At 39.4% G+C, this 24,191-nt stretch overlaps 2 protein-coding genes across 11 annotated transcripts in view; both read left to right on the top strand.

Annotated features, from left to right (window-relative positions):
- The window catches only part of LOC139976171 (uncharacterized), a 192,145-nt gene that overhangs the window by 108,692 nt on the left and 59,262 nt on the right, over positions 1–24,191 (top strand). The gene's annotated exons all lie outside the window — the stretch shown is intronic.
- Positions 1–24,191, top strand: part of LOC139976355 (uncharacterized) — a 96,916-nt gene that overhangs the window by 27,487 nt on the left and 45,238 nt on the right. The window contains exons 2-3 of the mRNA XM_071985048.1: positions 640–753; positions 2,462–6,211. Of these exons, the coding sequence (XP_071841149.1) occupies positions 640–753; positions 2,462–6,211 (3,864 nt within the window). The remainder of the gene's footprint in view (positions 1–639; positions 754–2,461; positions 6,212–24,191) is intronic.

Here is a 24,191-nt window from a genome sequence, read left to right as displayed (position 1 = left end):
GTCTGTTTAAATTGTATTTGTTACTGGACTTGTAGATATACTTCCACAATTTTGTCCGTATATACTGTCAATGCCCTTCCTTTGCCCTATTTCATTGCCCTATTTCCCGGCAGAGAGTTATATTAAACAGATATGCAGAGGATTGTGCAAGTAACCACAATCTAATCGTGATTGTAATCACGATTACATTACAATGTAATCGTAATCTTCAACTTTAGGCTGTAATCGTAATCGTAATCATACATTCTCAAGTAATCGTAATTGTAATCGATTACATTCAGATGTAATTGCCCCAAGCCTGGGCGGAAGTATCATTCCGCCTCCCCCTACCCCCCTCCCCGAGTCAGAAAACCCCTTTTTCATTTCCAAATGAGAAAAAAATCTCATTTGGAGCACCAAATTGCATCTAAGGCCAGGTGAAAATGCAAAATTATTTACAAAATGGAGTGGATGTTGAAGTGTGCTATATTGCATCTGAGGCCACCTGGAAATGCAAAAAATTCCAGAGGGGAGGGGGACACCCCCTCCCCTTAGACCCCCAGTCCGGCCATCAGTCTTCAGCCCCCATCCTTCCTACGCCACTGGCCACACCCCTATTAATTTGGCCACTAATATATCATTTGTTTGCTTCTCTTACAGACAGTGATGTTTGCCAATCATTGCCATGTCAACATAATGGAACATGTATTTCTCATAATGGCTCTTACACATGTCATTGTGTGTCGGGATGGACTAGTAAGGACTGTGCTATAGGTAAAGTATATACTAGTAGAGTATAGTTGCAATTAGAAGAATAGTTATGTCATTATTCAATACTGTACCATCCCATATATTTCAAAGACAGTTAATACTCAATTTATTAGGCCTATAATGCTTGTGAATATTGAAGGGAATGTCAGTAAATGAACATTGGTACAATGAAAAGTTTAATGCAAAAGTTTCCTTGAAGAACCATTGCAGAATTGAGAGGTAGGAGTACAGTATATGCAGATAGTGGCACATCCTGAAAGTTACAGAAGTGCCACAAAGTGACTACAACAGCATTTCATGTGTTTCATATTGAAGTGATCACTAACAAGAAAGTTGCTGATTGTATACAGTAGTTGTGAATTTTTAAATACAGATCTGTTTAAAGATTACACATAATGTTAGGCATGTTGTGAGGACAGTTACTTCTATATTACAGATATAATCATTCTTTATTACATTTAAATCTAAATTCTAAGTAATGCTTAATTGATATTTTAATGTTATGTTCTGACATATTTACTGGGAGTAATTTTGCAAAGCAGCTTAAGAATTGCATAATTTTAACCAACTTGCATATAAGATGCCAGTGGTTTAGTGAAATTTACTGGTTCAAATCAATTCCTAGGACACTGCCATTTTACTAAATTGATCAATTTAGGCTTTTGAAAGCAGCCCAATAATATTTGCTGATAATAAGCAGTATTAAAGCAGCATTTTGCGTCCCTTTCTATGATTTTTCTCAACCTCACTGACTCCACTATGCCATAACGACATACATAACTAGCTTATCTATTTATATTTTACTTCAAATGGTGGCATGAAAGTCGAAAAAATTGCAACTTTCAACTTTGTTGTTCTCCAAGATATTTTCGTTGGGAACCCAATAAACCTCGCCCATAATATGAATATTTAACCACTACGAACGTCATTGACAGATACGTAATATAACACCACGCTTGATTTGTGTACAGTCTACGTATATGGCAGTTGTACCAGGGAGTTGCATAACAACTCCCTGGTTCACCAACGCAAAGTCTTGAATCTATTTTTAGCAACGGCTCATAACTAAAACTGCATCTCTGATTGGTTGAATTCAAACTAGTGGGTTTGAGAACTGAATGCGATTAATTTTGTATGTGGAATACTCGCCAATTAACGTTTTTGACAGGGAAAACTTGTCTAATATCTTAATTTGCTGTGAAGTGATTTGATGTATGTAAAAAACTTGATGGACATGTCAAAAAAGTAGAACCAAGCGACCAAATGCAAAATGCTCATGAATAAACATACTATTCACTGATTGGTGGAATTCAAACTAGTGGATTTGGAGATATGAAAACTTTGTCCAGGACACTTTTACTCGTTATCGACATAAATCGTTAATTACTCGTTAATTAACGCTCTTGGCAGGGTGAAACTTGGATGGTATCTTATTTTGCTGTTTATGATTGATACATGTAAAAAAATCGATGCACATGCTAAAAAGGTGGAAAAAAGCGACCCAACGCAAAATGCTGTTTTCGGGACAGACATCTTGCAGATCCTTTGACTATAATGACTGTTAACCAACTGGAAAAATAAATGAAATGTAATGAAACTTAATTGAATGCATCCTATACAATAAACTACTCTTTTGTAATACTTTCATATCATCAAAGTTGTTGTGATGTAGAGTGATTTTCTAGTGATGTTTTTACTACTGGGATTTCAGCAAGTTCAGAAGTAACCACTCGGGAACATTCCACTGCAACAGAAAGGACTGTTACAGAGTCATCTACAGTAGGTACTACAGTTCATCCCACTACTGATGGAACAATATCTCCGTTACCAAAAATAACTCAGGAGGTGGCTTCCAGTACCGAAGGTATCATCACCACTGAGACAACATCCTCTTCTGCGGGAAGTACTGATGAAGGTACTCTTAATTCATCAACAAGTGAAGGAAGTTCCACCAAAGTGGAAATAGAGACTGATGCATCACCCAAACCAACAACAACTGTAGTAACTTTGGAAGAAACAACATCTGAATCAACATCAGAGGTTATAACTAGTGATGTTTTTACTACTGGGATTTCAGCAAGTTCAGAAGTAACCACTCAGGAACATTCCACAGCAACAAAAAGTACTGCTACAGAGTCATCTACAGTAGGTACTACAGTTCATCCCACTTCTGATGGTACAATATCTCCTTTACCAAAGATAAGTCAGGAGGTGGCCCGCAGTACCGAGGGGATCATCACCACTGAGACAACATCCTCTTCTATAGGAAGTACTGATGAAGGTACTCTAATTTCATCAACAAGTGAAGGAAGTTCCACCAAAGTGGAAATAGAAACTGATGCATCAACCAAACCAACAACAACTGTAGTAACTTTGGAAGAAGCAACACCTGAATCAACATCAGAGGTTATAACCAGTGATGTTTATGCTACTGGGATTTCAGCAAGTTTAGAAGTAACCACTCAGGAACATTCCACAGCAACAGAAAGTACTGTTACAGAGTCATCTGCCGTGGGTACTACAGTTCATCCCACTACTGATGGTACAATATCTCCTTTACCAAAAATAAGTCAGGAAGTGTCCTCCAGTGCCGAAGGGATCATCACCACTGAGACAACATCCTCTTCTGCAGGAAGTACTGATGAAGGTACTCTAATGTCAACAAGAAGAGAAGAAAGTTCCACCAAAGTGGAAATAGAGACAGATGCATCAAGTGTACCAGTATCAACACTAGCAACTTTGGAAGAAACAACATCTGAATCTACATCAGAGGTTGTAACTAGTGATGTGTTTCCTACTGGGATTTCAGCAAGTTCAGAAGTAACCACTCAGGAACATTCCACAGCAACAGAAAGTACTGTTACAGAGTCATCTACAGTAGGTACTACAGTTCATCCCACTTCTGATGGTACAATATCTCCTTTACCAAAAATAAGTCAGGAGGTGGCTTCTAGTACCAAAATCATCACCATTGAGACAACATCCTCTTCTGCAGGAAGGACTAATGAAGGTACTCTAATTTCATCAACAAGTGAAGGAAGTTCCACCAAAGTGGAAATAGAGACTGATGCATCAACCAAACCAGCAACAACTGTAGTAACTTTGGAAGAAACAACAACTGAATCAACATCAGAGGTTATAACTAGTGATGTGCATGCTACTGGGATTTCAGCAAGTTTAGAAGTTACCACTCAGGAACATTCCACTGCAACAGAAAGTACTGTTACAGAGTCATCTACAGTAGGTACTACAGTTCATCCCACTACTGATGGAACAACATCTCCGTTACCAATAATAAGTCAGGAGGTAGCCTCCAGTACCGAAGGGATCATCACCAATGAGACAACAACCTCTTATGCAGAGAGTACTGATGAAGGTACTCTTATTTCATCAACAAGTGAAGGACGTTCCACCAAAGTGGAAATAGAGACTGATGCATCAACCAAACCAACAACAACTGTAGTAACTTTGGAAGAAACAACAACTGAATCAACATCAGAGGTTATAACTAGTGATGTGTATGCTACTGGGATTTCAGCAAGTTCAGAAGTTACCACTCAGGAACATTCCACTGCAACAGAAAGTACTGTTACAGAGTCATCTACAGTAGGTACTACAGTTCATCCCACTACTGATGGAACAACATCTCCGTTACCAATAATAAGTCAGGAGGTAGCCTCCAGTACCGAAGGGATCATGACCAATGAGACAACATCCTCTTATGCGGGAAGTACTGATGAAGGTACTCTTATTTCATCAACAAGTGAAGGAAGTTCCACCAAAGTTGAAATAGAGACAGATGCATCAACCAATCCAACAACAACTGTAGTAACTTTGGAAGAAAAAACAACTGAATCAACATCAGAGGTTATAACTAGTGATGTGTTTTCTACTGGGATTTCAGCAAGTTCAGAAGTAACCACTCAGGAACGTTCCACTGCAACAGAAAGTACTGTTACAGAGTCATCTACAGCAGCTACTACCTTTCATTCCACTACTGATGGTACAATATCTCCTTTTACAAACATAAGTCAGGAGGTTGACTCCAGTACCAAAGGAATCATCACCACTGAGACACCATCCTCTTCTGCAGAAAGTACTGAACAAGGTATTCTCATTTCATCAACAAGTGAAGGAAGTTCCACCAAAGTTGAAATAGAGACAGATGCATCAACCAATCCAACAACAACTGTAGTAACTTTGGAAGAAAAAACAACTGAATCAACATCAGAGGTTATAACTAGTGATGTGTTTTCTACTGGGATTTCAGCAAGTTCAGAAGTAACCACTCAGGAACGTTCCACTGCAACAGAAAGTACTGTTACAGAGTCATCTACAGCAGCTACTACCTTTCATTCCACTACTGATGGTACAATATCTCCTTTTACAAACATAAGTCAGGAGGTTGCCTCCAGTACCAAAGGAATCATCACCACTGAGACACCATCCTCTTCTGCAGAAAGTACTGAACAAGGTATTCTCATTTCATCAACAAGTGAAGGAAGTTCCACCAAAGTTGAAATAGAGACACCCACCATACCAACAACAACTGTAGTAACTTTGGAAGAAACAACACCTGAATCAACATCAGAGGTTATAACTAGTGATATGTTTTCTACTGGGATTTCAGCAAGTTCAGAACTAATCACTCAGGAACATTCCACTGCAACAGAAAGTACTGTTACAGAGTCATCTACAGCAGCTACTACCTTTCATTCCACTACTGATGGTACAATATCTCCTTTTACAAACATAAGTCAGGAGGTTGCCTCCAGTACCAAAGGAATCATCACCACTGAGACACCATCCTCTTCTGCAGAAAGTACTGAACAAGGAACTCTCAAATCATCAACAAGTGAAGGAAGTTCCACCAAAGTTGAAATAGGGACAGATGCATCAACCAATCCAACAACAACTATAGTAACTTTGGAAGAAAAAACAACTGAATCAACATCAGAGGTTATAACTAGTGATGTGTTTTCTACTGGGATTTCAGCAAGTTCAGAAGTAATCACTCAGGAACATTCCACTGCAACAGAAAGTACTGTTACAGAGTCATCTACAGCAGCTACTACCTTTCATTCCACTACTGATGGTACAATATCTCCTTTTACAAACATAAGTCAGGAGGTTGACTCCAGTACCAAAGGAATCATCACCACTGAGACACCATCCTCTTCTGCAGAAAGTACTGAACAAGGTATTCTCATTTCATCAACAAGTGAAGGAAGTTCCACCAAAGTTGAAATAGAGACAGATGCATCAACCAATCCAACAACAACTGTAGTAACTTTGGAAGAAAAAACAACTGAATCAACATCAGAGGTTATAACTAGTGATGTGTTTTCTACTGGGATTTCAGCAAGTTCAGAAGTAACCACTCAGGAACATTCCACTGCAACAGAAAGTACTGTTACAGAGTCATCTACAGCAGCTACTACCTTTCATTCCACTACTGATGGTACAATATCTCCTTTTACAAACATAAGTCAGGAGGTTGCCTCCAGTACCAAAGGAATCATCACCACTGAGACACCATCCTCTTCTGCAGAAAGTACTGAACAAGGTATTCTCATTTCATCAACAAGTGAAGGAAGTTCCACCAAAGTTGAAATAGAGACACCAACCATACCAACAACAACTGTAGTAACTTTGGAAGAAACAACACCTGAATCAACATCAGAGGTTATAACTAGTGATATGTTTTCTACTGGGATTTCAGCAAGTTCAGAACTAATCACTCAGGAACATTCCACTGCAACAGAAAGTACTGTTACAGAGTCATCTACAGCAGCTACTACCTTTCATTCCACTACTGATGGTACAATATCTCCTTTTACAAACATAAGTCAGGAGGTTGCCTCCAGTACCAAAGGAATCATCACCACTGAGACACCATCCTCTTCTGCAGAAAGTACTGAACAAGGTACTCTCATTTCATCAACAAGTGAAGGAAGTTCCACCAAAGTTGAAATAGGGACAGATGCATCAACCAATCCAACAACAACTATAGTAACTTTGGAAGAAAAAACAACTGAATCAACATCAGAGGTTATAACTAGTGATGTGTTTTCTACTGGGATTTCAGCAAGTTCAGAAGTAATCACTCAGGAACATTCCACTGCAACAGAAAGTACTGTTACAGAGTCATCTACAGCAGCTACTACCTTTCATTCCACTACTGATGGTACAATATCTCCTTTTACAAACATAAGTCAGGAGGTTGCCTCCAGTACCAAAGGAATCATCACCACTGAGACACCATCCTCTTCTGCAGAAAGTACTGAACAAGGTACTCTCATTTCATCAACAAGTGAAGGAAGTTCCACCAAAGTTGAAATAGAGACAGATGCATCAACCAATCCAACAACAACTATAGTAACTTTGGAAGAAAAAACAACTGAATCAACATCAGAGGTTATAACTAGTGATGTGTTTTCTACTGGGATTTCAGCAAGTTCAGAAGTAACCACTCAGGAACATTCCACTGCAACAGAAAGTACTGTTACAGAGTCATCTACAGCAGCTACTACCTTTCATTCCACTACTGATGGTACAATATCTCCTTTTACAAACATAAGTCAGGAGGTTGCCTCCAGTACCAAAGGAATCATCACCACTGAGACACCATCCTCTTCTGCAGAAAGTACTGAACAAGGTATTCTCATTTCATCAACAAGTGAAGGAAGTTCCACCAAAGTTGAAATAGAGACAGATGCATCAACCAATCCAACAACAACTATAGTAACTTTGGAAGAAAAAACAACTGAATCAAAATCAGAGGTTATAACTAGTGATGTGTTTTCTACTGGGATTTCAGCAAGTTCAGAAGTAACCACTCAGGAACGTTCCACTGCAACAGAAAGTACTTTTACAGAGTCATCTACAGCAGCTACTACCTTTCATTCCACTACTGATGGTACAATATCTCCTTTTACAAACATAAGTCAGGAGGTTGCCTCCAGTACCAAAGGAATCATCACCACTGAGACACCATCCTCTTCTGCAGAAAGTACTGAACAAGGTATTCTCATTTCATCAACAAGTGAAGGAAGTTCCACCAAAGTTGAAATAGAGACAGATGCATCAACCAATCCAACAACAACTATAGTAACTTTGGAAGAAAAAACAACTGAATCAACATCAGAGGTTATAACTAGTGATATGTTTTCTACTGGGATTTCAGCAAGTTCAGAAGTAACCACTCAGGAACATTCCACTGCAACAGAAAGTACTGTTACAGAGTCATCTACAGCAGCTACTACCTTTCATTCCACTACTGATGGTACAATATCTCCTTTTACAAACATAAGTCAGGAGGTTGCCTCCAGTACCAAAGGAATCATCACCACTGAGACACCATCCTCTTCTGCAGAAAGTACTGAACAAGGTACTCTCATTTCATCAACAAGTGAAGGAAGTTCCACCAAAGTTGAAATAGAGACACCAACCATACCAACAACAACTGTAGTAACTTTGGAAGAAAAAACACCTGAATCAACATCAGAGGTTATAACTAGTGATATGTTTTCTACTGGGATTTCAGCAAGTTCAGAACTAATCACTCAGGAACATTCCACTGCAACAGAAAGTACTGTTACAGAGTCATCTACAGCAGCTACTACCTTTCATTCCACTACTGATGGTACAATATCTCCTTTTACAAACATAAGTCAGGAGGTTGCCTCCAGTACCAAAGGAATAATCACCACTGAGACACCATCCTCTTCTGCAGAAAGTACTGAACAAGGTACTCTCATTTCATCAACAAGTGAAGGAATTTCCACCAAAGTTGAAATAGAGACAGATGCATCAACCAATCCAACAACAACTATAGTAACTTTGGAAGAAAAAACAACTGAATCAAAATCAGAGGTTATAACTAGTGATGTGTTTTCTACTGGGATTTCAGCAAGTTCAGAAGTAACCACTCAGGAACGTTCCACTGCAACAGAAAGTACTGTTACAGAGTCATCTACAGCAGCTACTACCTTTCATTCCACTACTGATGGTACAATATCTCCTTTTACAAACATAAGTCAGGAGGTTGCCTCCAGTACCAAAGGAATCATCACCACTGAGACACCATCCTCTTCTGCAGAAAGTACTGAACAAGGTATTCTCATTTCATCAACAAGTGAAGGAAGTTCCACCAAAGTTGAAATAGAGACAGATGCATCAACCAATCCAACAACAACTGTAGTAACTTTGGAAGAAAAAACAACTGAATCAACATCAGAGGTTATAACTAGTGATATGTTTTCTACTGGGATTTCAGCAAGTTCAGAAGTAACCACTCAGGAACATTCCACTGCAACAGAAAGTACTGTTACAGAGTCATCTACAGCAGCTACTACCTTTCATTCCACTACTGATGGTACAATATCTCCTTTTACAAACATAAGTCAGGAGGTTGCCTCCAGTACCAAAGGAATCATCACCACTGAGACACCATCCTCTTCTGCAGAAAGTACTGAACAAGGTACTCTCATTTCATCAACAAGTGAAGGAAGTTCCACCAAAGTTGAAATAGAGACACCAACCATACCAACAACAACTGTAGTAACTTTGGAAGAAACAACACCTGAATCAACATCAGAGGTTATAACTAGTGATATGTTTTCTACTGGGATTTCAGCAAGTTCAGAACTAATCACTCAGGAACATTCCACTGCAACAGAAAGTACTGTTACAGAGTCATCTACAGCAGCTACTACCTTTCATTCCACTACTGATGGTACAATATCTCCTTTTACAAACATAAGTCAGGAGGTTGCCTCCAGTACCAAAGGAATCATCACCACTGAGACACCATCCTCTTCTGCAGAAAGTACTGAACAAGGTATTCTCATTTCATCAACAAGTGAAGGAAGTTCCACCAAAGTTGAAATAGAGACAGATGCATCAACCAATCCAACAACAACTATAGTAACTTTGGAAGAAAAAACAACTGAATCAACATCAGAGGTTATAACTAGTGATATGTTTTCTACTGGGATTTCAGCAAGTTCAGAAGTAACCACTCAGGAACATTCCACTGCAACAGAAAGTACTGTTACAGAGTCATCTACAGCAGCTACTACCTTTCATTCCACTACTGATGGTACAATATCTCCTTTTACAAACATAAGTCAGGAGGTTGCCTCCAGTACCAAAGGAATCATCACCACTGAGACACCATCCTCTTCTGCAGAAAGTACTGAACAAGGTACTCTCATTTCATCAACAAGTGAAGGAAGTTCCACCAAAGTTGAAATAGAGACACCAACCATACCAACAACAACTGTAGTAACTTTGGAAGAAACAACACCTGAATCAACATCAGAGGTTATAACTAGTGATATGTTTTCTACTGGGATTTCAGCAAGTTCAGAACTAATCACTCAGGAACATTCCACTGCAACAGAAAGTACTGTTACAGAGTCATCTACAGCAGCTACTACCTTTCATTCCACTACTGATGGTACAATATCTCCTTTTACAAACATAAGTCAGGAGGTTGCCTCCAGTACCAAAGGAATCATCACCACTGAGACACCATCCTCTTCTGCAGAAAGTACTGAACAAGGTACTCTCATTTCATCAACAAGTGAAGGAAGTTCCACCAAAGTTGAAATAGGGACAGATGCATCAACCAATCCAACAACAACTGTAGTAACTTTGGAAGAAAAAACAACTGAATCAACATCAGAGGTTATAACTAGTGATGTGTTTTCTACTGGGATTTCAGCAAGTTCAGAAGTAATCACTCAGGAACATTCCACTGCAACAGAAAGTACTGTTACAGAGTCATCTACAGCAGCTACTACCTTTCATTCCACTACTGATGGTACAATATCTCCTTTTACAAACATAAGTCAGGAGGTTGCCTCCAGTACCAAAGGAATCATCACCACTGAGACACCATCCTCTTCTGCAGAAAGTACTGAACAAGGTACTCTCATTTCATCAACAAGTGAAGGAAGTTCCACCAAAGTTGAAATAGAGACAGATGCATCAACCAATCCAACAACAACTATAGTAACTTTGGAAGAAAAAACAACTGAATCAACATCAGAAAATATAACTAGTGATGTGTTTTCTACTGGGATTTCAGCAAGTTCAGAAGTAACCACTCAGGAACATTCCACTGCAACAGAAAGTACTGTTACAGAGTCATCTACAGCAGCTACTACCTTTCATTCCACTACTGATGGTACAATATCTCCTTTTACAAACATAAGTCAGGAGGTTGCCTCCAGTACCAAAGGAATCATCACCACTGAGACACCATCCTCTTCTGCAGAAAGTACTGAACAAGGTATTCTCATTTCATCAACAAGTGAAGGAAGTTCCACCAAAGTTGAAATAGAGACAGATGCATCAACCAATCCAACAACAACTATAGTAACTTTGGAAGAAAAAACAACTGAATCAAAATCAGAGGTTATAACTAGTGATGTGTTTTCTACTGGGATTTCAGCAAGTTCAGAAGTAACCACTCAGGAACGTTCCACTGCAACAGAAAGTAATTTTACAGAGTCATCTACAGCAGCTACTACCTTTCATTCCACTACTGATGGTACAATATCTCCTTTTACAAACATAAGTCAGGAGGTTGCCTCCAGTACCAAAGGAATCATCACCACTGAGACACCATCCTCTTCTGCAGAAAGTACTGAACAAGGTATTCTCATTTCATCAACAAGTGAAGGAAGTTCCACCAAAGTTGAAATAGAGACAGATGCATCAACCAATCCAACAACAACTATAGTAACTTTGGAAGAAAAAACAACTGAATCAACATCAGAGGTTATAACTAGTGATATGTTTTCTACTGGGATTTCAGCAAGTTCAGAAGTAACCACTCAGGAACATTCCACTGCAACAGAAAGTACTGTTACAGAGTCATCTACAGCAGCTACTACCTTTCATTCCACTACTGATGGTACAATATCTCCTTTTACAAACATAAGTCAGGAGGTTGCCTCCAGTACCAAAGGAATCATCACCACTGAGACACCATCCTCTTCTGCAGAAAGTACTGAACAAGGTACTCTCATTTCATCAACAAGTGAAGGAAGTTCCACCAAAGTTGAAATAGAGACACCAACCATACCAACAACAACTGTAGTAACTTTGGAAGAAAAAACACCTGAATCAACATCAGAGGTTATAACTAGTGATATGTTTTCTACTGGGATTTCAGCAAGTTCAGAACTAATCACTCAGGAACATTCCACTGCAACAGAAAGTACTGTTACAGAGTCATCTACAGCAGCTACTACCTTTCATTCCACTACTGATGGTACAATATCTCCTTTTACAAACATAAGTCAGGAGGTTGCCTCCAGTACCAAAGGAATAATCACCACTGAGACACCATCCTCTTCTGCAGAAAGTACTGAACAAGGTACTCTCATTTCATCAACAAGTGAAGGAATTTCCACCAAAGTTGAAATAGAGACAGATGCATCAACCAATCCAACAACAACTATAGTAACTTTGGAAGAAAAAACAACTGAATCAAAATCAGAGGTTATAACTAGTGATGTGTTTTCTACTGGGATTTCAGCAAGTTCAGAAGTAACCACTCAGGAACGTTCCACTGCAACAGAAAGTACTGTTACAGAGTCATCTACAGCAGCTACTACCTTTCATTCCACTACTGATGGTACAATATCTCCTTTTACAAACATAAGTCAGGAGGTTGCCTCCAGTACCAAAGGAATCATCACCACTGAGACACCATCCTCTTCTGCAGAAAGTACTGAACAAGGTATTCTCATTTCATCAACAAGTGAAGGAAGTTCCACCAAAGTTGAAATAGAGACAGATGCATCAACCAATCCAACAACAACTATAGTAACTTTGGAAGAAAAAACAACTGAATCAAAATCAGAGGTTATAACTAGTGATGTGTTTTCTACTGGGATTTCAGCAAGTTCAGAAGTAACCACTCAGGAACGTTCCACTGCAACAGAAAGTAATTTTACAGAGTCATCTACAGCAGCTACTACCTTTCATTCCACTACTGATGGTACAATATCTCCTTTTACAAACATAAGTCAGGAGGTTGCCTCCAGTACCAAAGGAATCATCACCACTGAGACACCATCCTCTTCTGCAGAAAGTACTGAACAAGGTATTCTCATTTCATCAACAAGTGAAGGAAGTTCCACCAAAGTTGAAATAGAGACAGATGCATCAACCAATCCAACAACAACTATAGTAACTTTGGAAGAAAAAACAACTGAATCAACATCAGAGGTTATAACTAGTGATATGTTTTCTACTGGGATTTCAGCAAGTTCAGAAGTAACCACTCAGGAACATTCCACTGCAACAGAAAGTACTGTTACAGAGTCATCTACAGCAGCTACTACCTTTCATTCCACTACTGATGGTACAATATCTCCTTTTACAAACATAAGTCAGGAGGTTGCCTCCAGTACCAAAGGAATCATCACCACTGAGACACCATCCTCTTCTGCAGAAAGTACTGAACAAGGTACTCTCATTTCATCAACAAGTGAAGGAAGTTCCACCAAAGTTGAAATAGAGACACCAACCATACCAACAACAACTGTAGTAACTTTGGAAGAAAAAACACCTGAATCAACATCAGAGGTTATAACTAGTGATATGTTTTCTACTGGGATTTCAGCAAGTTCAGAACTAATCACTCAGGAACATTCCACTGCAACAGAAAGTACTGTTACAGAGTCATCTACAGCAGCTACTACCTTTCATTCCACTACTGATGGTACAATATCTCCTTTTACAAACATAAGTCAGGAGGTTGCCTCCAGTACCAAAGGAATAATCACCACTGAGACACCATCCTCTTCTGCAGAAAGTACTGAACAAGGTACTCTCATTTCATCAACAAGTGAAGGAATTTCCACCAAAGTTGAAATAGAGACAGATGCATCAACCAATCCAACAACAACTATAGTAACTTTGGAAGAAAAAACAACTGAATCAAAATCAGAGGTTATAACTAGTGATGTGTTTTCTACTGGGATTTCAGCAAGTTCAGAAGTAACCACTCAGGAACGTTCCACTGCAACAGAAAGTACTGTTACAGAGTCATCTACAGCAGCTACTACCTTTCATTCCACTACTGATGGTACAATATCTCCTTTTACAAACATAAGTCAGGAGGTTGCCTCCAGTACCAAAGGAATAATCACCACTGAGACACCATCCTCTTCTGCAGAAAGTACTGAACAAGGTATTCTCATTTCATCAACAAGTGAAGGAAGTTCCACCAAAGTTGAAATAGAGACAGATGCATCAACCAATCCAACAACAACTGTAGTAACTTTGGAAGAAAAAACAACTGAATCAACATCAGAGGTTATAACTAGTGATGTGTTTTCTACTGGGATTTCAGCAAGTTCAGAAGTAACCACTCAGGAACGTTCCACTGCAACAGAAAGTACTGTTACAGAGTCATCTACAGCAGCTACTACCTTTCATTCCACTACTGATGGTACAATATCTCCTTTTACAAACATAAGTCAGGAGGTTGCCTCCAGTACCAAAGGAATCATCACCACTGAGACACCATCCTCTTCTGCAGAAAGTACTGAACAAGGTATTCTCATTTCATCAACAAGTGAAGGAAGTTCCACCAAAGTTGAAATAGAGACACCAACCATACCAACAACAACTGTAGTAACTTTGGAAGAAACAACACCTGAATCAACATCAGAGGTTATAACTAGTGATATGTTTTCTACTGGGATTTCAGCAAGTTCAGAACTAATCACTCAGGAACATTCCACTGCAACAGAAAGTACTGTTACAGAGTCATCTACAGCAGCTACTACCTTTCATTCCACTACTGATGGTACAATATCTCCTTTTACAAACATAAGTCAGGAGGTTGCCTCCAGTACCAAAGGAATCATCACCACTGAGACACCATCCTCTTCTGCAGAAAGTACTGAACAAGGTACTCTCATTTCATCAACAAGTGAAGGAAGTTCCACCAAAGTTGAAATAGAGACAGATGCATCAACCAATCCAACAACAACTGTAGTAACTTTGGAAGAAAAAACAACTGAATCAACATCAGAGGTTATAACTAGTGATGTGTTTTCTACTGGGATTTCAGCAAGTTCAGAAGTAACCACTCAGGAACGTTCCACTGCAACAGAAAGTACTGTTACAGAGTCATCTACAGCAGCTACTACCTTTCATTCCACTACTGATGGTACAATATCTCCTTTTACAAACATAAGTCAGGAGGTTGCCTCCAGTACCAAAGGAATCATCACCACTGAGACACCATCCTCTTCTGCAGAAAGTACTGAACAAGGTATTCTCATTTCATCAACAAGTGAAGGAAGTTCCACCAAAGTTGAAATAGAGACACCAACCATACCAACAACAACTGTAGTAACTTTGGAAGAAACAACACCTGAATCAACATCAGAGGTTATAACTAGTGATATGTTTTCTACTGGGATTTCAGCAAGTTCAGAACTAATCACTCAGGAACATTCCACTGCAACAGAAAGTACTGTTACAGAGTCATCTACAGCAGCTACTACCTTTCATTCCACTACTGATGGTACAATATCTCCTTTTACAAACATAAGTCAGGAGGTTGCCTCCAGTACCAAAGGAATCATCACCACTGAGACACCATCCTCTTCTGCAGAAAGTACTGAACAAGGTACTCTCATTTCATCAACAAGTGAAGGAAGTTCCACCAAAGTTGAAATAGAGACAGATGCATCAACCAATCCAACAACAACTATAGTAACTTTGGAAGAAAAAACAACTGAATCAACATCAGAGGTTATAACTAGTGATGTGTTTTCTACTGGGATTTCAGCAAGTTCAGAAGTAATCACTCAGGAACATTCCACTGCAACAGAAAGTACTGTTACAGAGTCATCTACAGCAGCTACTACCTTTCATTCCACTACTGATGGTACAATATCTCCTTTTACAAACATAAGTCAGGAGGTTGCCTCCAGTACCAAAGGAATAATCACCACTGAGACACCATCCTCTTCTGCAGAAAGTACTGAACAAGGTACTCTCATTTCATCAACAAGTGAAGGAAGTTCCACCAAAGTTGAAATAGAGACAGATGCATCAACCAATCCAACAACAACTATAGTAACTTTGGAAGAAAAAACAACTGAATCAACATCAGAGGTTATAACTAGTGATGTGTTTTCTACTGGGATTTCAGCAAGTTCAGAAGTAACCACTCAGGAACATTCCACTGCAACAGAAAGTACTGTTACAGAGTCATCTACAGCAGCTACTACCTTTCATTCCACTACTGATGGTACAATATCTCCTTTTACAAACATAAGTCAGGAGGTTGCCTCCAGTACCAAAGGAATCATCACCACTGAGACACAATCCTCTTCTGCAGAAAGTACTGAACAAGGTACTCTCATTTCATCAACAAGTGAAGGAAGTTCCACCAAAGTTGAAATAGAGACAGATGCATCAACCAATCCAACAACAACTATAGTAACTTTGGAAGAAAAAACAACTGAATCAAAATCAGAGGTTATAACTAGTGATGTGTTTTCTACTGGGATTTCAGCAAGTTCAGAAGTAACCACTCAGGAACGTTCCACTGCAACAGAAAGTACTTTTACAGAGTCATCTACAGCAGCTACTACCTTTCATTCCACTACTGATGGTACAATATCTCCTTTTACAAACATAAGTCAGGAGGTTGCCTCCAGTATGAAAAGAATCATCACCACTGAGACACCATCCTCTTCTGCAGAAAGTACTGAACAAGGTACTCTCATTTCATCAACAAGTGAAGGAAGTTCCACCAAAGTTGAAATAGAGACAGATGCATCAACCAATCCAACAACAACTATAGTAACTTTGGAAGAAAAAACAAGTGAATCAACATCAGAGGTTATAACTAGTGATGTGTTTTCTACTGGGATTTCAGCAAGTTCAGAAGTAACCACTCAGGAACATTCCACTGCAACAGAAAGTACTGTTACAGAGTCATCTACAGCAGCTACTACCTTTCATTCCACTACTGATGGTACAATATCTTCTTTTACAAACATAAGTCAGGAGGTTGCCTCTAGTACCAAAGGAATCATCACCACTGAGACACCATCCTCTTCTGCAGAAAGTACTGAACAAGGTACTCTAATTTCATCAACAAGTCAAGGAAGTTCCACCAAAGTGGAAATAGAGACAGATGCATCAACCATACCAACAACAACTGTAGTAACTTTGGAAGAAACAACACCTGAATCAACATCAGAGGTTATAACTAGTGATGTGTTTTCTACTGGGATTTCAGCAAGTTCAGAAGTAACCACTCAGGAACATTCCACTGCAACAGAAAGTACTGTTACAGAGTCATCTACAGCAGCTACTACCTTTCATTCCACTACTGATGGTACAATATCTCCTTTTACAAACATAAGTCAGGAGGTTGCCTCCAGTATGAAAAGAATCATCACCACTGAGACACCATCCTCTTCTGCAGAAAGTACTGAACAAGGTACTCTCATTTCATCAACAAGTGAAGGAAGTTCCACCAAAGTTGAAATAGAGACACCAACCATACCAACAACAACTGTAGTAACTTTGGAAGAAACAACACCTGAATCAACATCAGAGGTTATAACTAGTGATATGTTTTCTACTGGGATTTCAGCAAGTTCAGAACTAATCACTCAGGAACATTCCACTGCAACAGAAAGTACTGTTACAGAGTCATCTACAGCAGCTACTACCTTTCATTCCACTACTGATGGTACAATATCTCCTTTTACAAACATAAGTCAGGAGGTTGCCTCCAGTACCAAAGGAATCATCACCACTGAGACACCATCCTCTTCTGCAGAAAGGACTGAACAAGGTATTCTCATTTCATCAACAAGTGAAGGAAGTTCCACCAAAGTTGAAATAGAGACAGATGCATCAACCAATCCAACAACAACTATAGTAACTTTGGAAGAAAAAACAACTGAATCAACATCAGAGGTTATAACTAGTGATATGTTTTCTACTGGGATTTCAGCAAGTTCAGAAGTAACCACTCAGGAACATTCCACTGCAACAGAAAGTACTGTTACAGAGTCATCTACAGCAGCTACTACCTTTCATTCCACTACTGATGGTACAATATCTCCTTTTACAAACATAAGTCAGGAGGTTGCCTCCAGTACCAAAGGAATCATCACCACTGAGACACCATCCTCTTCTGCAGAAAGTACTGAACAAGGTACTCTCATTTCATCAACAAGTGAAGGAAGTTCCACCAAAGTTGAAATAGAGACACCAACCATACCAACAACAACTGTAGTAACTTTGGAAGAAACAACACCTGAATCAACATCAGAGGTTATAACTAGTGATATGTTTTCTACTGGGATTTCAGCAAGTTCAGAACTAATCACTCAGGAACATTCCACTGCAACAGAAAGTACTGTTACAGAGTCATCTACAGCAGCTACTACCTTTCATTCCACTACTGATGGTACAATATCTCCTTTTACAAACATAAGTCAGGAGGTTGCCTCCAGTACCAAAGGAATCATCACCACTGAGACACCATCCTCTTCTGCAGAAAGTACTGAACAAGGTACTCTCATTTCATCAACAAGTGAAGGAAGTTCCACCAAAGTTGAAATAGAGACAGATGCATCAACCAATCCAACAACAACTATAGTAACTTTGGAAGAAAAAACAACTGAATCAACATCAGAGGTTATAACTAGTGATGTGTTTTCTACTGGGATTTCAGCAAGTTCAGAAGTAATCACTCAGGAACATTCCACTGCAACAGAAAGTACTGTTACAGAGTCATCTACAGCAGCTACTACCTTTCATTCCACTACTGATGGTACAATATCTCCTTTTACAAACATAAGTCAGGAGGTTGCCTCCAGTACCAAAGGAATAATCACCACTGAGACACCATCCTCTTCTGCAGAAAGTACTGAACAAGGTACTCTCATTTCATCAACAAGTGAAGGAAGTTCCACCAAAGTTGAAATAGAGACAGATGCATCAACCAATCCAACAACAACTATAGTAACTTTGGAAGAAAAAACAACTGAATCAACATCAGAGGTTATAACTAGTGATGTGTTTTCTACTGGGATTTCAGCAAGTTCAGAAGTAACCACTCAGGAACATTCCACTGCAACAGAAAGTACTGTTACAGAGTCATCTACAGCAGCTACTACCTTTCATTCCACTACTGATGGTACAATATCTCCTTTTACAAACATAAGTCAGGAGGTTGCCTCCAGTACCAAAGGAATCATCACCACTGAGACACCATCCTCTTCTGCAGAAAGTACTGAACAAGGTACTCTCATTTCATCAACAAGTGAAGGAAGTTCCACCAAAGTTGAAATAGAGACAGATGCATCAACCAATCCAACAACAACTATAGTAACTTTGGAAGAAAAAACAACTGAATCAAAATCAGAGGTTATAACTAGTGATGTGTTTTCTACTGGGATTTCAGCAAGTTCAGAAGTAACCACTCAGGAACGTTCCACTGCAACAGAAAGTACTTTTACAGAGTCATCTACAGCAGCTACTACCTTTCATTCCACTACTGATGGTACAATATCTCCTTTTACAAACATAAGTCAGGAGGTTGCCTCCAGTACCAAAGGAATCATCACCACTGAGACACCATCCTCTTCTGCAGAAAGTACTGAACAAGGTATTCTCATTTCATCAACAAGTGAAGGAAGTTCCACCAAAGTTGAAATAGAGACAGATGCATCAACCAATCCAACAACAACTATAGTAACTTTGGAAGAAAAAACAACTGAATCAACATCAGAGGTTATAACTAGTGATATGTTTTCTACTGGGATTTCAGCAAGTTCAGAAGTAACCACTCAGGAACATTCCACTGCAACAGAAAGTACTGTTACAGAGTCATCTACAGCAGCTACTACCTTTCATTCCACTACTGATGGTACAATATCTCCTTTTACAAACATAAGTCAGGAGGTTGCCTCCAGTACCAAAGGAATCATCACCACTGAGACACCATCCTCTTCTGCAGAAAGTACTGAACAAGGTACTCTCATTTCATCAACAAGTGAAGGAAGTTCCACCAAAGTTGAAATAGAGACACCAACCATACCAACAACAACTGTAGTAACTTTGGAAGAAACAACACCTGAATCAACATCAGAGGTTATAACTAGTGATATGTTTTCTACTGGGATTTCAGCAAGTTCAGAACTAATCACTCAGGAACATTCCACTGCAACAGAAAGTACTGTTACAGAGTCATCTACAGCAGCTACTACCTTTCATTCCACTACTGATGGTACAATATCTCCTTTTACAAACATAAGTCAGGAGGTTGCCTCCAGTACCAAAGGAATCATCACCACTGAGACACCATCCTCTTCTGCAGAAAGGACTGAACAAGGTATTCTCATTTCATCAACAAGTGAAGGAAGTTCCACCAAAGTTGAAATAGAGACAGATGCATCAACCAATCCAACAACAACTATAGTAACTTTGGAAGAAAAAACAACTGAATCAACATCAGAGGTTATAACTAGTGATATGTTTTCTACTGGGATTTCAGCAAGTTCAGAAGTAACCACTCAGGAACATTCCACTGCAACAGAAAGTACTGTTACAGAGTCATCTACAGCAGCTACTACCTTTCATTCCACTACTGATGGTACAATATCTCCTTTTACAAACATAAGTCAGGAGGTTGCCTCCAGTACCAAAGGAATCATCACCACTGAGACACCATCCTCTTCTGCAGAAAGTACTGAACAAGGTACTCTCATTTCATCAACAAGTGAAGGAAGTTCCACCAAAGTTGAAATAGAGACACCAACCATACCAACAACAACTGTAGTAACTTTGGAAGAAACAACACCTGAATCAACATCAGAGGTTATAACTAGTGATATGTTTTCTACTGGGATTTCAGCAAGTTCAGAACTAATCACTCAGGAACATTCCACTGCAACAGAAAGTACTGTTACAGAGTCATCTACAGCAGCTACTACCTTTCATTCCACTACTGATGGTACAATATCTCCTTTTACAAACATAAGTCAGGAGGTTGCCTCCAGTACCAAAGGAATCATCACCACTGAGACACCATCCTCTTCTGCAGAAAGTACTGAACAAGGTACTCTCATTTCATCAACAAGTGAAGGAAGTTCCACCAAAGTTGAAATAGGGACAGATGCATCAACCAATCCAACAACAACTATAGTAACTTTGGAAGAAAAAACACCTGAATCAACATCAGAGGTTGTAACTAGTGATGTGTTTTCTACTGGGGTTTCAGCAAGTTCAGAAGTAACCACTCAGGAACATTCCACTGCAACAGAAAGTACTGTTACAGAGTCATCTACAGCAGCTACTACCTTTCATTCCACTACTGATGGTACAATATCTCCTTTTACAAACATAAGTCAGGAGGTTGCCTCCAGTACCAAAGGAATCATCACCACTGAGACACCATCCTCTTCTGCAGAAAGTACTGAACAAGGTACTCTCATTTCATCAACAAGTGATGGAAGTTCCACCAAAGTGGAAATAGAGACAGATGCATCAACCAATCCAACAACAACTGTAGTAACTTTGGAAGAAACAACACCTGAATCAACATCAGAGGTTATAACTAGTGATGTGTTTTCTACTGGGATTTCAGCAAGTTCAGAAATAACCTCTCATGAACATTCCACTGCAACAGAAAGTACTGTTACAGAGCCATCTACAGCAGCTACTACCTTTCATTCCACTGCTGATGGTACAATATCTCCTTCTACAAACATAAGTCAGGAGGTTGCCTCCAGTACCAAAGGAATCATCACCACTGAGACACCATCCTCTTCTGCAGAAAGTACTGAACAAGGTATTCTCATTTCATCAACAAGTGAAGGAAGTTCCACCAAGGTTGAAATAGGGACAGATGCATCAACCAATCCAACAACAACTATAGTAACTTTGGAAGAAAAAACAACTGAATCAACATCAGAGGTTATAACTAGTGATGTGTTTTCCACTGGGATTTCAGCAAGTTCAGAAGTAACCACTCAGGAACATTCCACTGCAACAGAAAGTACTGTTACAGAGTCATCTACAGCAGCTACTACCTTTCATTCCACTACTGATGGTACAATATCTCCTTTTACAAACATAAGTCAGGAGGTTGCCTCCAGTACCAAAGGAATCATCACCACTGAGACACCATCCTCTTCTGCAGAAAGTACTGAACAAGGTACTCTCATTTCATCAACAAGTGAAGGAAGTTCCACCAAAGTTGAAATAGAGACAGATGCATCAACCAATCCAACAACAAGTATAGTAACTTTGGAAGAAAAAACAACTGAATCAACATCAGAGGTTATAACTAGTGATATGTTTTCTACTGGGATTTCAGCAAGTTCAGAAGTAACCACTCAGGAACATTCCACTGCAACAGAAAGTACTGTTACAGAGTCATCTACAGCAGCTACTACCTTTCATTCCACTACTGATGGTACAATATCTCCTTTTACAAACATAAGTCAGGAGGTTGCCTCCAGTACCAAAGGAATCATCACCACTGAGACACCATCCTCTTCTGCAGAAAGTACTGAACAAGGTACTCTCATTTCATCAACAAGTGAAGGAAGTTCCACCAAAGTTGAAATAGAGACACCAACCATACCAACAACAACTGTAGTAACTTTGGAAGAAACAACACCTGAATCAACATCAGAGGTTATAACTAGTGATATGTTTTCTACTGGGATTTCAGCAAGTTCAGAACTAATCACTCAGGAACATTCCACTGCAACAGAAAGTACTGTTACAGAGTCATCTACAGCAGCTACTACCTTTCATTCCACTACTGATGGTACAATATCTCCTTTTACAAACATAAGTCAGGAGGTTGCCTCCAGTACCAAAGGAATCATCACCACTGAGACACCATCCTCTTCTGCAGAAAGTACTGAACAAGGTATTCTCATTTCATCAACAAGTGAAGGAAGTTCCACCAAAGTTGAAATAGAGACAGATGCATCAACCATACCAACAACAACTATAGTAACTTTGGAAGAAAAAACAACTGAATCAACATCAGAGGTTATAACTAGTGATATGTTTTCTACTGGGATTTCAGCAAGTTCAGAAGTAACCACTCAGGAACATTCCACTGCAACAGAAAGTACTGTTACAGAGTCATCTACAGCAGCTACTACCTTTCATTCCACTACTGATGGTACAATATCTCCTTTTACAAACATAAGTCAGGAGGTTGCCTCCAGTACCAAAGGAATCATCACCACTGAGACACCATCCTCTTCTGCAGAAAGTACTGAACAAGGTACTCTCATTTCATCAACAAGTGAAGGAAGTTCCACCAAAGTTGAAATAGAGACAGATGCATCAACCAATCCAACAACAACTATAGTAACTTTGGAAGAAAAAACACCTGAATCAACATCAGAGGTTATAACTAGTGATGTGTTTTCTACTGGGGTTTCAGCAAGTTCAGAAGTAACCACTCAGGAACATTCCACTGCAACAGAAAGTACTGTTACAGAGTCATCTACAGCAGCTACTACCTTTCATTCCACTACTGATGGTACAATATCTCCTTTTACAAACATAAGTCAGGAGGTTGCCTCCAGTACCAAAGGAATCATCACCACTGAGACACCATCCTCTTCTGCAGAAAGTACTGAACAAGGTACTCTCATTTCATCAACAAGTGAAGGAAGTTCCACCAAGGTTGAAATAGGGACAGATGCATCAACCAATCCAACAACAACTATAGTAACTTTGGAAGAAAAAACAACTGAATCAACATCAGAGGTTATAACTAGTGATGTGTTTTCCACTGGGATTTCAGCAAGTTCAGAAGTAACCACTCAGGAACATTCCACTGCAACAGAAAGTACTGTTACAGAGTCATCTACAGCAGCTACTACCTTTCATTCCACTACTGATGGTACAATATCTCCTTTTACAAACATAAGTCAGGAGGTTGCCTCCAGTACCAAAGGAATCATCACCACTGAGACACCATCCTCTTCTGCAGAAAGTACTGAACAAGGTACTCTCATTTCATCAACAAGTGAAGGAAGTTCCACCAAAGTTGAAATAGGGACAGATGCATCAACCAATCCAACAACAACTATAGTAACTTTGGAAGAAAAAACAACTGAATCAACATCAGAGGTTATAACTAGTGATGTGTTTTCTACTGGGATTTCAGCAAGTTCAGAAGTAACCACTCAGGAACATTCCACTGCAACAGAAAGTACTGTTACAGAGTCATCTACAGCAGCTACTAACTTTCATTCCACTACTGATGGTACAATATCTCCTTTTACAAACATAAGTCAGGAGGTTGCCTCCAGTACCAAAGGAATCATCACCACTGAGACACCATCCTCTTCTGCAGAAAGTACTGAACAAGGTACTCTCATTTCATCAAC

This window comes from Apostichopus japonicus, chromosome 11, assembly GCF_037975245.1.
Source record: "Apostichopus japonicus isolate 1M-3 chromosome 11, ASM3797524v1, whole genome shotgun sequence".
Lineage (NCBI taxonomy): Eukaryota > Metazoa > Echinodermata > Holothuroidea > Aspidochirotida > Stichopodidae > Apostichopus > Apostichopus japonicus.
This window is presented reverse-complemented; position numbering and strand designations above follow the sequence as displayed.